Source organism: Megalobrama amblycephala, linkage group LG16, assembly GCF_018812025.1.
Source record: "Megalobrama amblycephala isolate DHTTF-2021 linkage group LG16, ASM1881202v1, whole genome shotgun sequence".
In the NCBI taxonomy this organism is placed as follows: Eukaryota; Metazoa; Chordata; class Actinopteri; order Cypriniformes; family Xenocyprididae; genus Megalobrama; species Megalobrama amblycephala.
The window spans coordinates 25,454,632-25,472,003 of NC_063059.1; the positions used below are offsets into that span (position 1 = coordinate 25,454,632).

The 17,372-nt window shown below is 35.3% G+C and overlaps 1 protein-coding gene across 1 annotated transcript in view; it reads right to left on the reverse strand.

The window, feature by feature from the left end:
- Positions 1-5,584: 5,584 nt before the first annotated feature.
- Positions 5,585-17,372, reverse strand: part of rpa1 (replication protein A1) — a 39,383-nt gene continuing 27,595 nt past the window's right edge. The window contains exons 14-17 of the mRNA XM_048161393.1: positions 15,911-16,087; positions 13,918-14,025; positions 13,528-13,614; positions 5,585-6,243 (exon numbers count right to left, since the gene is read on the reverse strand). Of these exons, the coding sequence (XP_048017350.1) occupies positions 6,139-6,243; positions 13,528-13,614; positions 13,918-14,025; positions 15,911-16,087 (477 nt within the window). The 3' untranslated portion in view covers positions 5,585-6,138. The remainder of the gene's footprint in view (positions 6,244-13,527; positions 13,615-13,917; positions 14,026-15,910; positions 16,088-17,372) is intronic.

Here is a 17,372-nt window from a genome sequence, read left to right on the forward strand (position 1 = left end):
TTGAAGGTGAGTAAATGATGACAGGATTTTCATTTTGGGGGGAATTATCTCTTTAAGGTCAAAGTTTGGTGCAGAAGTTGTATGTATCAACTTAATTTGACAGAATGAAAGCACTTTGCGCACTCATCTGTGTTCTCAGCCTTGTCACAATAAGCAGGGCTAGACCAGTGCAAGCCTAAAAGATAATCTTTATCGCTCCCCTGAGCCAATTCACTGTTTAAGGTCTTAATCAGGGCGGAAGGCCTCAGCGCAATGCAAAACACAACTCCCGCACAGGCCGAGCTCCAGGGAAGCAACCGGGCAATTCGGCGTCTTCATTACCACACACATTTTCCTTTATCTGCTGTTCTGAGACCTGCCAAGAGCCCTTTCGTAGTCTGGGTAATGGCAGAGTGCATCTCTCTCCAAGGTGTCTGAGATAATCCTCCTGCAGAAACTTCTTCAGCACTCTCTTCTCAGCTGTTATCACTTCAATGGATTTATAAGACTTTTCATGGTGTTTAGATTTTGTTAAGTGCAGTTGACAAACCGTTTATCTGTTTGGTTTCATCAGAGGATGTCACAGAAGACTATAAAAATAAAAGAACAATATAATGACGCAACAGACTGCAAAAAGGTTAGAGATTCTGCAAAGACAACAAAAGGCCAGAAATGTTCAAATATAATGTAGAGAAATGTAGATTCATATAGAAAAATAAAAATGTTTTTATTTCAGTTTATTTCATTTTATTAATTATATTAAATAATATAAAAAAATTTATATTATTATATTGAGGTAATGATGTGCTTTCTTTACTTTTTTTCCATTTGCAATTGAATTGTCATTATATATGAAATAGTGTGCACAATCAGAATTTTCCAAATATAAATGTAGAGAAACGTAAGTTAATTTAGAATTTAAAAATCAGTTTATTTCATTTCGTTTCATTCATTTATTTTATTATTTAATTAATTATTTCATTTCATATATATTTTATGTTTTCACAATGAGGAATTTCAATTGTCATTATATTTAAACTTACTTTATTTTTCGCAATTTAACCCTTAAATGCATACCTCGGGTCTTTAGTGACCCGGGACATCATTCGAGGGTTTCGTTCATTTTTTAAAGTTAGACATCAGCCTTCTTGGTATTCCTCAATCAATTTATTATAAAGAATATAACAAGAAAAAAATCATAAAATTATTTAAAAAAAAAAATTATAATTTTATGATTTATTGTTATGTTATATTCTTTAGAATAAATTGATTGAGGAATACCAAGAAAGCTGATATTTAACTTTAAAAAAATGAATGAGGAGGACATCAATTTGATGGTTTTTTTTCGACGTCAAATTGACATTAAAAAATTGACGTCAATTTGATGGTTTTTTTCCCAACATCAATTGGACATCATTGTGTGGACATCAAATTGACGTCAATTTTTTGACATCAATTTGATGTTTTTTCAACATCAATTGGACATCAGTAAATGGATATAAACAATGTCCAACAGTGTTTTTGAAAATCTACTTATCCCACCTTTAAAGCAACTTGTACACCTTAACAGTTTTGTATTATTAGAATGGACATCATTCAGTGGCTAAATGCATTGCATATCATGCTAGGCAGATATGTATTTCCGTGCGTGTTTTTTATTGTGGCGACTTGCTAGTTGACTTTATCCTGCTGGTATGGCTTACTTGGAAGAAATAGTGAGGATTACTGATCTAGGTGGTTATCAATGCTTGTTTAGAGAGCTTTCATTATTTTGTGGATTGCTACAGTATGTTAGTATGAGTGATGGCTGAAAACCTTGTAATTAATGCTGTAGTTTATAATGTCTTAAAATGAGTGATAAAAGTTGTTCCATCTTCATACAGGTGCTGTACAGCAGTCAAATCCAGAATCATCTGAGGCTGACATCATCAAATACATAAAGAACTATCTCCGATCAGCTCCCGACAGATATGGGGATATGGGACGCCAGAAGGGCCAGGCAGCCATTGATCTTTGTTCTCGATCAGAATAGGTGCATTTTTGTTTTTATTTACATTTGTATTATTGTGTTGCTTGTTATTTATTTTTTTTTTTTTTACATTTTCCATTGGTAGCCCAAAATGTGATTGTTACACCATAATAAAAAAGACTGAAAATGTGAAGTTGCACTTCAGCTTTATGTGACTTTAGTGAAATTGCTATACCTAAAGTAAATAAAATGGCCTTATTTGATCCTACAGTGTTGCTACTCTGCACGTTTTTTGATCATTACAAATAATAATGCAAAATGATTATCTTAGAATAGAAGATATGTTGTCTCTCACATCACATAAATTATCAATAGTTATGTATGTGGTCTTGAAGAGGATTTTTTTTTTTTTTCTGTCTCTGTCTTGACTTAATAGGTTACTTTTGATATGAAACAAAGTCTCAAATTTTGTAATTTTTAAAGAAATTTAAACAATAAATACCGTTTTGTGGCTCTGTAGCGCCTCAAACGGCTCATGAACCAATCAGCTCTTCTTACTAGTTAATTTATATCATCAAATAAACATGAATGAACCACATTTCAACAAAAGAAAGATGTCAGTACACATAATTTTTCAAGTTCAAGTCCACCAACGTTAATCTAACTAACTCCCCTGACTGCTTTGTCGGACACAATGGCGGATTCGACGTTATGATTGGTTAAAACGCCTGTCAATCGAACTCACGGCGAAGGGTCAATTGTGTTCATCAGAAAGAAGAAAGTTATATACACCTAGGATGGCTTGAGGAGGGTGAGTAAAGCTTGTACTAATCCTGTTTACTAGTGTAATAATCCTTTAATGCTCATGCATGTGAAGTTCATTGCCTAATTTGAGTTCTTTAAAAATTATCTCAATTGTTTCCACAATGGCACTATCTACTGAACAGCATAGGCAGTGAATTATTGACAACAATTACGCATTTTGTGTGAGCCTTTGGAGTATGAAAGAACTGGGAATTGTCATGTAAAAGAAGCACAAGCTCAGTACCACTGTACCAGTACAAAGTTATTGGATTTGAATCGAATAAACAGCACCTCAGATGGAAATATTCACAGTATTGACTAAAGTGAGTTCAATATCATAAAAAAGATAAATTAAACCATATTAAATAAAATAAAATAAATAAATTATATAAATAATAAATAAAATAATTAATAATAATAATAATAAATTACATAATTAAATAATAAATTAAACCATGCTGTTCAAACTTGAACCGAGCGCGCCCGCCTCCATCCCAAGCCTGGACATACCTTGAGGCTTAAACAAAGTAGCCTACATATCACACATTATGTCGCTAAAAACTAAGGCGCATTAAAGGTGCCCTTGATTCAAAAATTGAATTTACCTTTGCATAATTAAATAACAAGAGTTCAGTACATGGAAAAGACATACACTGAGTCTCAAACTCCACTGTTTCCTCCTCCTTATGTAAATCTTAATTGTTTAAAAGACCTCCGAAGAACAGGCGAATCTCAACATAACACCGACTGTTACGTAACAGTCGGGGTGTACGCCCCAATATTTGCATATGCCAGCCCATGTTCCCAACATTATGAAAGGCATTAGACAATGGCAGCCAGTAACGTCTGGATCTGCACAGGTGAATCAACAGACTAGGTAAGCAAGCAATAACAACAGCGAAAAATGGCAGATGGAGCAATAATAACTGACATGATTCATGATAACATGATATTTTTAGTGATATTTGTAAATTGTCTTTCTACATGTTTCGTTAGCAATGTACTGTTAAATGTGGTTAAAGTTACCATCGTTTATTACTGTATTCACGGAGACAAGAGCTGTCGCTATTTTCATTATTAAACACTTGCAGTCTGTATAATTCATAAACAACTTCATTCTCTATAAATCTCTCCAACAGTGTGTAATGTTAGCTTTAGCCACGGAGCACTATCAAACACATTCATAACCAAATGTAAACATTCAAATAAACACTGCTACTTACGCGATTAGAAATGCTGCATGACGAACACTTTGTAAAGATCCATTTTGAGGGTTATTTTAGCTGTTTGAACTTTTTTTTATGTTGTTTAAGGCAAGCACGAGCTCCGTGGGCGGAAAGCACGAGCAATTAAAGGGCCAGCAGCCCTGAATCGGCTCATTTATCATGATGCCTCAAAATAGGCAGTTAAAAAAATGGATAAAAAAAAAATCTATTGGGTATTTTGAGCTGAAACTTCACAGACACATTCAGGGGACACCTTAGACTTATATTACATCTTTAAAAAAAAAAGTTCTAGGGCACCTTTAATACGAACCAGCGGGTGATGATGTAAAGGTACTTTTTAATCAAATGTCTCAAAAATAAGTGCGCGAGTCGCCGTGACGCTCGCTACTGTGAGTGATTAACATATGAATATGAGCGGGCCAAGTATTCACACAGATTTGTCAGCTAGATCTTAAGAACAGGAATAATACCCCTGAAAAATACAAATCACAACAGGCCGGTGAAGGATGTGCCAAGGTGAGGTGACGAAGAATGAAGAAAAAAAAAAAAGGATAAAACGAAAAAAAGGCTGCTTGGCCTTCACGTAGGATACATTAAAGCACCTCTGATGTTAACAGTGTACTAGAACGATATTTATGTTGTGTTGTGTGTTTGCTGCTGGGGGATTTCACCAGAGGAGGTTATCATCAGACAGAAAAAAGAGTTTTAAGGGGCCTTTATAGAGATGTCCTGACGCCAAAGAAGATATTTAGTATTCAGCAGATGTAATGGAAGAACAACAACAGTCTTACTGCTGCTCCCCTCAGAAAGTCCAGAGAAACAGACCTCAAGAGATGCACCATGACACACAATCTTTAAACATAACTTCCAACAATACAGTTGAATAGTGGATATATTTAGAAGGCAAGAGGTGTGGAGGAAGCATTATAGCTTAAAAGGTCTGCATCTTAAACAAGAAACTTGAAATGTAAAAGTGGCGACCACGTTTAAAAAAAAAAAAAAAAAAAAAAAAGGTGTAGTACTCACTCATTCAGAACTCACCACCATCATGCCTAGGGTGTTCTGATTCCAACTGAGTCCAACTTTATGGTTCTTATAAATGGCTCTCTTTAATGAAAATAGCCTATGGGATTTATTTTGCTTGTTTTAGGGTCTGCGAAATTAAAATTGCTCCTCAATAAGCATCACAGATGTGACTTGTAGTCAAGTGCGACACTACTTGGTGCATATAATGTTTATGTTAATACTTAAAGTGCTTGTGTCTGTAAAGTCTCAGATACCTTTAAGTTGGTCACAGTAGTAACATTTTAGTGAATTTATATGAAAAAAGGGCCATTGTCTACAGTCAAAAGTGCAGCGACATATGAAGCATCGCTCACACAGAAGCCACTTTCAAACCAAACAGCTTTCTGCTGGCAAACACAGCAAATCCATGTAATAAACTCAAACCAGTTGTGAAATATGCATGGGGAAATCTTTTTTCAGCCTCATGCGAAATTCCTAAGAACGTGGATTCCACGGAATGGTAAATGTAACTGCACCTTTAAGCTCCCAACCCATTTTATGATGAAAATTCATAACGCAAAATAAAGCCACAAAAATAGACTCGAGAACACAAACAGCTTTATTACTTGTACAACAGAATTATCAGAGACATACAGTGTATATCTATATAAATACAGTGTGTGCATGGTAAGCACACGAGTATGAATACGCTTATCAAGGTTCTGCAGGTTTGGTCCAGGCGTTCTTACATTAAAACAGGGGTTGTACTTTCCTCTAGCCAACCTAAGACCACAGCAGCTGACCTCTGAATGTACACTGATCTATAATTCTCCAAACTCCAAGTCCATTTCTTTTTCCATTTGTCTCCTACAATCCCTCCTCCACTTTATCACAAAAGGCATCAGCATTTAAAAAAGAAAAAAACTTCAGGCCCTTTTCAATCTGTGAATTCTGGGGACAACAGCACAAGCTAATCTGATCCTGCAGCGTTTTAAAAAAAAAGAAATAAGTTGTATTGTGAAATTAATGGCCAAAATGGGGAAAACAGCAACAGAAAAGAAAAACAAAAACAATTAGTACACACCATACTGTAAGAAACTCAAAAAAGCCACACAATGGCTGTGGGATTTGTTCTGTGTAACTGTGGCAGTTCCTCTACTGTGCAGCCAACTTTCTTATGTTGATGATCAGCCGTTTGCTGTATTCTCTGTGGTCCACCGGCTTGGCATCCACCACTGTCACTTTAATGCGAGATTCATCCTATGAAGACAAAACAAAAGGGATTACAATCCATGTCCCCCACATTTTTAACTCAACCCCATCCAAGAGCAGTTGTAAGAAGGGACGTCCTGATCGAGTTTGTGCACCTGAGTAATTCTAAAATTCTGAGTAATTCTAATAACAATTATGACAGTATTTATATTTTAAGGCCTATATTGTTATATTATTCTAATAAATAGATACACATTTACACACACTGTATAAAGACATTGGTAAATGATGCAAACAATGTTACAATGGTAGACTGTAAACGGACTGTGTGGTCACAATTATGAATAGTATGGGACTACTGATATAAACTTGTATTTTATATGAACAATAAGCAGAATAATTGCAACAAATAGGGAAAAAAAATGAATTTAAGGTTAGAAAGCATGAAGCTCGTGGTACCAGAATGTCTGCCAGTTAAGTCCGAAAAAAGACGCAACCCATAATAACGTGTTATGGCAACAATGTCTTAGTCTAATGGCAGATTAATAAAAATTAACAGTAAATAATTACTTTTGAGTTTTTTGTTACAAAAGTGCACAAATATGCTAAACACGGACGCTCGAATGTGCTTGTGTGACACGCTAGAACAGACCTCACTGTTTCTCGCACGCACGCACGCGATGATCTTTTACTGGTAACTGGCAAACCCACTTGAAGGTGCATACCGCCACCTACTGCATGACACTTGCATGACAGTTGACGTAAAGGATCGGGCTTAAGACAGCAGATACTGCTCAGTTAAAAAAAAAAAAAAAGCTTAAATGGCCCAAATTAAGCAGTTGTAAGTTCTATTCATGGAGCAAATGTTTTCGGTTTGAATATGAACTGTTGCTATTTTTTAATCACAAATCAGTATTTTTAGTTGTATTCGTGAAGCAAGTAGAAACAGTGAATGATTTTTTGGGGGGGGGGGGGGGGGGACTAGACTCACAATTTTGGAAAAAATGATGAGCGATCTTCTAATGACCCCTGTGGAAACTCCTATCACCATTAGTTGAACCTAAAACCCCCATTTAGCCACAATTGCAGGCATCTTTAAATGTAATATTGCCTCAGAGACAGAGAGGGCAGATTAAATGTAAATCTGCTATACATTAATAAGCTTAATAAACTCATTCTCATTAAGACCCACAGGATACAAAAACAACCAAATAAAATGAAAATGAATAAGCAGCATTTGATGTTGTTTTGGCATTGCAGAACTAGGTTTAGCACAAACATTTATTTCTGAAAGCAGATGGGCAAAAAAACACAATCCACTACCTGAAGTTTAGCAATCTTGTAGTAGTCATTTGTAAATTCAATCTTCCTTTTTGAGTTATTGATTACAAGAAACCTAACCAACCACATCCACTTCTTGCCTCAAGCCACTGATTGAATATTGTTCAGAGATAAAACCTGGTCATGTCTTCCCAGAAACTAGACGGTCATTCCTATGCAAATCCACATGAATTTTGCTCTCCGAGCACTGGACTGCTCTTAAAAACATAAGTTCATTGCCCATTCACAGATAATGCTTCTACTTCTCTATTATATAGCACATACTTAAAAGTCTCCACAATAAGTGTCACCAAACAGCCTGTACATAAATTAACCTTGCATTAATTTAACATTATATTAGATATATTAACCTTACTGTAAGCCTACTGACAGCAGTAATGGGAAAGATGAACAGCAAATAGCAATCAAATTATTGCATACTGTTTAGCTAATATTTAATAACTATGAAACTAGACAGCTTTCTATTAATTTCAACTTATTGTAGTTTGCTTATGTCTCAATTAAAATTAGATAATCTGCAGGAAAAATAAAATAAAAGTGGAACCAAAAGAAAAAAAGATTTGTTAGTTTCAGTGTGGGTTAAGAGGCAGAATACTGTGTTTGGGTTCATGTGGGTTCACTGGTTTCATTTACTAATTGCATAAAGTGTTCTTATGTGAAAAAAGAAAAGTTTCACACACACCCACGGGATTCACAATATGTGCGTACACATAAACTTGATCTGACATTTGGGTTATTCTAGATCAGTGGTTCTCACTCTCCCGGGGGGGCGCGAGTGGCTACAGGATGGGAGGAAAAAAAACTGAAAAAAAAAAAAAAAAAATTGCAAAATTTTTTATCACTAAACTACTGTCATAAAACGTTATAGTTTTGTATATACATAACTCCTGAATAAAAATTAAAATGTGTTTGGACTGATTAAAAAAAAAAGTTTTGAACAAATTTGATTGGTTTGTCGATAGTGAGCGCAAATCGGCGCAAATGCAGGTGATAAGCGGTTTTATTAAGCGAGTCACTGAGTCGTTCATTCACGATTCGTTCAAACGGCCGATTCATCAAGAATGAGACAGATGTTTGTGAATGGGTCATTGAATCTTTGACTCAAGCGATTTGTTCAAAACACTGAATCATTCAAAACACGGTTGAGTGTTGCTGTGAGATGCGCTATGTTGTGATCTTTGTTTGGATTCATCGGATCTATTTTCGCTGCTAAAATAGACAGTCATTATTTTGTCTAAAATGTAAGTGACTTAATATTATTAACTTGTTTGTTGAACTGTCATATCAGTGTCACATTTTTAATCGCGAGGTGATGGTCAATTAAGTGATGGTCAATTGTCAGCTCTCTTGGTCGTCAGGTCGTGTGATGTATGTTGCTGAACTGTATTCAAATGTTATAAATATAAAAACACCACATTTTGAAATTTAACTGCAGTATGTCAATTTTGTTTATTTGTGTGTGCTGCGCTCATAGACTTTAGAAAACGGCGCTCATTTGTTTGATTTCTCCTCGAGAAACTGCACAAGCCTCAAAAGTTTAAGGTCCTTGCACCCTGACTCAGTCCGAAACTGTCGTATTCGTTTTTCATATTCATCATTTGGTGGATCAATTGTCAAAAACCCCTCAAAATATTTGCTACGGATGCGAAAAATGCAGAAAATCGAACCATCCGAATTAATTTTTATGACGGACGGAAGTTTCAGAGGCTGCAAACGTATAAAACGTGAGGTCGTATTTAGTTTATATTATATATATATATATATATATATATATATATTATATATATATATATATATATATATATATATATATATATATATATATATATATATATATATATATATATATATATACACACACACAGGGTGCGATTTGTATGAGGGGATGGGGGGAATTTCCCCCCTTCTGGTCTATGTATCCCTCCCTCTGCTGAAATATTTTTATCCCCGGTGGGGATAAAAAATATCCCCCCGGGTGATGCTATTCCACAAACCACCAACAGAGCATATAAAATACCAAAAATAAAAATCTTTTTTTAAAACATCACCAAGTAAAACGCTGCGCTTAGCCTATAGAACGGTCTCTTTACCACCACAACAAACAGGACACTTTTCAGACGCGCATTCCGACTTCGTCTCAGTGCCAGGCTCAAGTCAAACGAGAGCGGAAAAGGTGCAGGTGACGACGAGGGAGCTTCAGTTGAACAACAGTGAATTGCGGTCAGATGAGATTTTGTCAGGCTATGTCTGTAAAACTCAGAAAAATGAACATGACTGTCCTATCAGCCGCTATACTATGCTTGTGGAGCGCACTCAAGAATTGCATGCGCAAATGTGCCGGCGCGCGCTGCATAATGACTTTATTATAGCTTAAATAAAGCGCAAAAGAAACTACGAGCAATGATGGTCGTTGTTTTGTTGTAAGTGAAGTCATGAAATTGCCAAACATGCGATTAAAGCTGCCTCAAAACTGTGCATGCATGTAAACATGGTTTTAAAGCTATTGTTATCCATTTTGTTGGCCTTGAAACGTCTTAAAATGCACATATGTACACCAGGGAAATCTAAATTTTCTCGGGGGAGCATGCCCCCGTACCCCCCTAGCAAACAACATTTTCTGACCTCGGGAATTATGAAACCCTGCGTACGGCCCGGCTTATTCTATATAAAAAAAATCTGAGGTAAACGTGTATGCACTGTGATCAAAAATAAATGGGGCCAAACGCGATTGAATGTAAAGGTTTGTGTCTCGTTATTCTATTAATAACTACCGATTGATTTTGCATTTCTATCAGAAATTAAGAATTATTAATGTCATTTTAGTGGTGCAAATATCTATATATATATATATATTTTTTTAAATGTTTCTGTAACAGCTGCCAAAAAAATAGTATATAGCACTGTGGTTTTTAACAAATTTAAAAAAAAAAAAAAAAAAAAAAAAAATTCAAAACATCCTCCCCTCTGTTTTTTCACAAATCGCACCCTGTATATATATAAACGAATAAACTAGTCAGAATATAGGCTACAGTTAAAGCTTTCCTTTAGTTTTTGTGAAATGCTCACACGCACTGGGGCCCCAACTGCAATGAACCAGCTTTGGGGGGGCCCAGCTTGCAAAAGGTTGAGAACCCCTGTTCTAGATAATAAGTCAAATAGTCAAATCAAAACACATGTTCCAGTTATGTGTGTTTCTACATTCATTTATTCTGCAGGGTTCCCAGTAACTTTAATGAATTTCTGAATAAAATATGAGTATAACAATAACAACGACGAGTATTACCACCATCATCCATTCCACACAATTATTTTAATATAATTTTAATATTTTGTGAGATTATAAATTTATATTGATTTTAATAATTTTCACCAATTTTCCAGGTTTGATACCAGTTCAAACCAGGTTTTTATTCTCCAAACTCTTGTACTTTTCCCATCTGTGTGTGGAGAAACTCCTAAATCTGATAAGCTCCATATTTTTATACACCCAAGTTAAAGGTGACCTTCACGAGTGCTGACTGGCCTTGTATTCTGATTTCATTACCTGAACATGCAATTTAACGATCTCCAGCAATGTGATGGCTGGGAATTCGGATACTGATACAGCATTTCCGACGCATACTAATTTCCCTGCAGAATAATAAATCGCATTACACAGAGACCGACTGCAGCACCGCTATGTACCTAACTCGATTAAAGAAATAAGCTAACCAATTTAAGGTTATAAATTAGATGTAGCTAATATGGAATAGAGTCAAATTTAGGTTGATTTGAATTTTGAGAAGTAACATATGAATCTCAACTCAGGTAATTAGAAGAAAAAAGGGTGATGGAAAAGAAAATAGCCCCAAGATGTTCTTTGTATTGGGTTTGTGACCAAGTGTGTTTGAGAAAGGCAAATGGAGGTGGTGGCGTTTTTGGCTTCAGGTTCACAGAAACAACACAAACATCCCTATTATTCACAGCTAATCTGTCAATGCAGTTTTCACACAGATCTCGTGTAGCACGCCATGCAGAGAAAGAACAAGGCAGAGAGCAATTTTCATCAACAGCGCTGTGATGGACGGGGCGGCAGAGATGCTGTCAATTTCCATAAATCTCAAATCACATCAAAGGTGCAAAAAAAAAAAAAAAAAAAAAAAGGGGTTATACACATTTTGTTGAACTTCACAAAAAAGGATTCCTTCCACCTTGATCTCTATGCAATTTCAGCAAATATTTTGGCTTGAAATGTAATAATGAAAAAACAAAGATACAGCAGGGGTCTTTAACATTTTTCTTCATCGTTATTTGATTAGAAATACAATCAAAAAATTAATTGTCAAATATTACAATTTTAAAAAACGTAATATTTTAATATAAGTCATTTAGAAATCATTTTAATATGCAGATTTGGTGTAATAGAAACATTTAACTGTTTTTTCAGGATTCTCGGAATAGAAAGTTTAAAAGAACAGTATTTATTTAAAATAGAAATCTTTTCTAAAAACATGAAAATATTTGTCACTGAATTCATATTTTCTGAATAAAATAATGGCTTTATATTTAAATAGTTATTTTATTTTTACTTAATACATTTTAAAGTGTGGGATAATAAAAAAAATTAGCTGAACTTTATTTTTTTTCCCTTAATATAATGAATTTTCATAAAATATTATAGGGCTGCAACAACGAATTGATAAAATCGATAAAATTCGATTATTAAAAGAGTTGGCAATGAATTTCATTATCGATTCGTTGTGTCGCGCGACTATTACGCCTCTCAATAAGACGCGGAGATGTTTGAGTATAAAAAAGTGCGGTTGAGCGCGAAGCAGAGCGGAGCAAAAATAAATAATCCATCGCTATGGAAACATTAAAGGCAAAAATATCGCCTTAAAAAAAACTATAAAATATTTTAAACTCATGCTCGAAAGGGTTAATATTAATCAAACAACAAAAGACAGAGACAATCACTCACTGCTCTTTAGCTTTAATAAGGATTTATTATATATTAATTATATTTAATCCATAAGGACTGTTGTATGCAAGTTGTTATAAAGAATGCATATATCATTCATTGAAAAGACGACATTGTGTTCTTCTTTAGGAGGAGTGGTTTTATTGGATTATAAAATAATATTTTTTTTATGTCACAGCAGTTAAATCTGTGTCTGTATTGCATGTTCAAATTTTAATATTATTCATATTAATAGGTTAATACAGTAGATGTTTTCTCCAGGAGTATATAATGGGTTTGGAAATTTTAGAGAAATTCTTAATGCATTACAATTTAACTAAATTCAAATGACTAAAACATGATTAAAGATGAATGGCATTTTAGTCAAAAGACTATGACTAAAACTAAATAAAAATTTGTTGTCAAAATTAACACTGATCTGTTGTCATGTATTTATTCAGTGCTTTGTCCTATATCGGTTATTGTTGACAAATATATTTGGGAGTGAGTGAGTGAGTGTAGTGTAGAGAAGAAGTTCTACCGTTCAAACAAAACCTGTTAAGTTTTCTGATTTGTATTTTTCTTTATTTAAAAAATAAAAAAAACATGTATTGTTCTGACAGCTCAGGTCCCTTTAAACAAAAATATACATTTTTTTGTGCACTTTATTTAAAAAAAAACTATATTTGTCAGATGTAAAGCATACATGTGTATGTTTTTTGTGTTAGTTCATTTGTTTTTTGTTTTTTTATTACTTTAACAGCTCAGGGATGTTAAAAGAGCAACCTGTTTTTGCACATTCTGAGGATTTTTTGCACTGTGAATTTGCACTGTCAGTTCTGTTTTTGAATAAAAGGTTGGAAATTAATGGGTATTTTCCCGATTCATCGATTAATCATAAAAATAATCGACAGATTAATCCATTATTGAAATAATCGTTAGTTGCAGCTCTAAAATATTATTAGATCAAACTGTAATTGGCACACATCCAGCTGTATCTCCACAGACCACATGCTGAAAGCCCCTGAGATCTTTTTATCTGCAAAACTTACATTGTAGGTCTCCAGCTTCACTCGGTTCCGGAAGACAAACGTATTGAAGTTTGCATGCTGAAAGACCTCATCAAATGCAGCTTCGTTCTGTAAAAGCAAGGCAAGACAATATTAGAAGAGGCTTACAAACAAAACATTTTAAAAGAACATAATTTTTGGTCTCTTAATATAGAGCACTCCATGAGAGAGTAAGACCTTGTTAAAAATCCTTGGGCTTGAATGCCTATTTCATAAATGCACCACAAAAAGAACTCCAATTGATACACAATGTGCTGCTCCTCACAGCGTCTTGAGGCCAATCTTCAAGGCCACACTTTCATGTACCACACGGATGGAAAGCACAGGGGAAAAAAGAATAAGAGTGAGAAGAGGCAGGAAGAAGAAACTCACCGAGTCCTTGAGTTGGCCGAGATAACTTGAGTTTTGGCCCAGAAGGATCTCAGCACTGTCCTGAAAGCAAGTCACCCATTGGTTGTCTCCAAAATCAGCAATGTTGGCCTGACAGAGAATGAGAGGACAATTAATAAAAAGCACAAAAGAATGAATTCATGCCTAATTCATTAGAAGTCAGTCCAACAACGATTCAGCAGATTTGGAACGAGGAAATGAGACCCTTAAAGGGTTAGTTCACCCAAAAATGAAAATTCTGTCATTAAGTACTCACCCTCATGTTGTTCCAAACCTGCAAGACTTTTCATCTTCGCAACACAAATTAAGATATTTTTGATGCAATTTGAAAGCTTTCTGTCCTTCAATAAACAAAAGCCTACGTAATTGCAACTTTAACACTCCAAAAAGTTCATAAAGAGATCGGAAAACTAATCCATATTAATTGAGTTGTTTAATCCAAATATTCTGAAGAGACTCGATCACTTTTTATGATGAACAGATTTAGACTTTTACTCACATATAAACTCAGCTCAAACAAACCTGAATGACACACAAGAATGAACTTCTTCCGGAAGCTCAAATGTGCTGCGGATCACGAGAAAAGAACACAAAAAGATCTTCATTTGAGTTCCAAAGATGAATGAAAGTCTTAAGAGTTTGAAATGACATGAGGATGAGTAATTAATGACAGAATTTTCATTTCTGGGTGAACTAACCCTTTAACGTGTACGATCACACCGGTGTGATTAGAACATTCAGCGCATCACGTGACCAACTGCCAAATTCAAATGTGTGTGCTCGCTTTGGCTGTCGCTAAACCAGAGACGGATTAGTTCACGCTGTGCTTTTCATATTTTACATATATGCAGTGTTTTCAACCAAATATTGTTTATTTTAGGTTTCAGACATTTAAATACACATGAGTACTAACAAAACAATATATTTTTAATTTTTTTTTTTTAAATACGCAATGATGTCTAGAGAAGCAGAAATAACAATCCTTTCCATTATAATTAGACGACATGTTTTATTCATATCAGATACACATTGTGAAAGTAACTTTAAAGCTTACTCTATTCTTCTCCAGTTCACCGACTCGCTTACTTTCATTTATTTCAGGAGAAGTGGATGAATTCACGTGTTGTAAATCCAACAGATCCAATTCTCCGTGCGGCGCAAACTAACATAAGCATATAGCTCAACTAATGCGATCGTTATAAAAGTGTTTAAACAGCAAAACACATCCACTTTTACATATTTGGCAATCGGAATATCAGATATTTCATGCTATAGTTAACAAATTTGTGAATATTTTGAATATACAAGGAAAAATTAAATAAAAGCATCAGTCATACAGCGCTGCGGTGTGTCACGTAACAAGCAATGACGCGTCACCATGGAAACAATAAAGTGATACGTTCTAAATAACATTAAGAAGTCGCCTTTAAAAAAAAACTCACGCAGGGGGGTCAGCCAGAATATTTTAAACTTGCGTGCGAAAGGGTTAACATCAGAGCCTCTAATGTTACAGACAGTGATGTGCTGTACAGATGAAAAAAAATTATTGAAAAGAAATTCAATTCGGATTCAACAGGTCTGGACGCTGGAAGCAAATAGAGCCTAAATGGAGTTATAACATTTTTAAGCTTCTATTTTCAAAACATTTTTGGCTGCAGACCAGCAGCAAGAATTTGTTTATTTGCCCATTCCTGCCCTGTCCCAGAATTCAAGATGCAGCTTTAAATACAAAAAAGGAGCAATTAACAAAACAGTCTGAGCTGATTAACAGGAAAACAGAAATAAAGTGGCCTCAAATGAGCGATGCATTTAGAGCAGGAAAACAGCAACAAACTCTTCTAGTAATTAATTTCAGAAATGACTATTTTCAGAGAGCATAAAAAAAGATGGCAGAGATATTTATTTTAGGACAACCAGAGAATACTGACTGGAGGAGCTTCATGTGTTATTTCAGAAGGGGCAAAAGAGCCCTTACCGAGAGCATGAGGCGATATTTGAAGTCTGGAAACTCTTTGTCGCATTTCTCACAGCGGTACATGCCATTCTGCTGGTCCACCACCTTCTTGTTGCAGTCTTTACTGGGACAGGCCTGATACAAGCAGTTCTCTTTTCGGATGTAGACAATGGTGGCGATGCAAGAGAAATAATCAGCCTGGGAAAAGACGACAGTGGACACCACTTTTAAAAAAAACAAACATAGTATAGTGTAAAAGGAGACATTAGTACCGTTTCTGCAATAAAGCCGATTCTATTAAACAACAGCAGTTTAATACTATTTTGCACATTTAACTATAATAGTCAAGACAATAGTCAAGGTGTATCTCTAAAGCTGTAGTGATAGATGCAAGACTTACATAACATGATATAGAGTTTAAAAAGAGAAAAACAAAATGCAACCTAGTTGCAAAATGGGCCAAGCAGAAAGGCATATGAAAACTCCATAGTTTATTATATAGAATTTTAAAAGTGGGATATGCAAAGCAGAGGATATGCATAAACATAAAAAGGGCTTCTGAACAAGGCTGGAGGCAGAAGGGAGAGAGCAGCCGTAGAGCACCTGGAGGGGAGGTCAAAGGCTCTGTGCTAAATGTATGCAGAAGAGACAATGGGAGGACAGGAAGTGCACAGCCACTGGGGCTAGAGATGAAATGGGAGACTGTGATACTAGGAATTATTTTGTGCAGTTGGCACTTTCAGTGAATACGGCACACTTTGGTGTCCCAATGACTTTTCTGAAAGCCTTAGAGGCACAAACACCATGTTTTTATTAAATGAGCTAGACAAATATAAGAGCATAAAAGTTTTGCATGAAAAGATCTGAAATCTCTGTATTTTTTCAAACATTTAATGCTGCCTTCATCAAGCTCAAACATTCAATCCTGTTCCAGAAGTCATTGTAAAGAAAAAATGTCAAATATTTACTCTCTTTAATATGGGAAATACGTTTGGCAACAACTACAAACCAACATTTGGTCCTAAACATGCTTAATTGAATTCGGTAAACAGGGTTGGAAAATCCGTATACAGAAAATAAAACCACCATTTTAGGCCCTATTCTGTAGCCTTTTCATAGGAAGTACCTCATGCAGCACAGTAGATGAGTTAAAATAAGAGAAAGATTGCACGTTTGAGGGTGAGAAAAGAAAGGAGGTGAAACCAAGTCTTGAAGGGCACCTTACTGTTTTATACACATCGCACATTAAGAAAAAAAGATGGAGGACAGACACAGGAGACTGCGGATTACAAGGTGAAAAAGGGGTCAGTGGCTGGACCTGAGCATGACTCTGCTCTTCAAAAGGCTCTGGAGAAACATTAAATCAAATCTTGCTTACACAAACACACACAGCACCCATGTTTAAACTGGTGACAACGGTGCTGATGAGAGCACCGAGATGAAATTCCTCTGCAATGACCTACAATGGACTTAAACACATTCC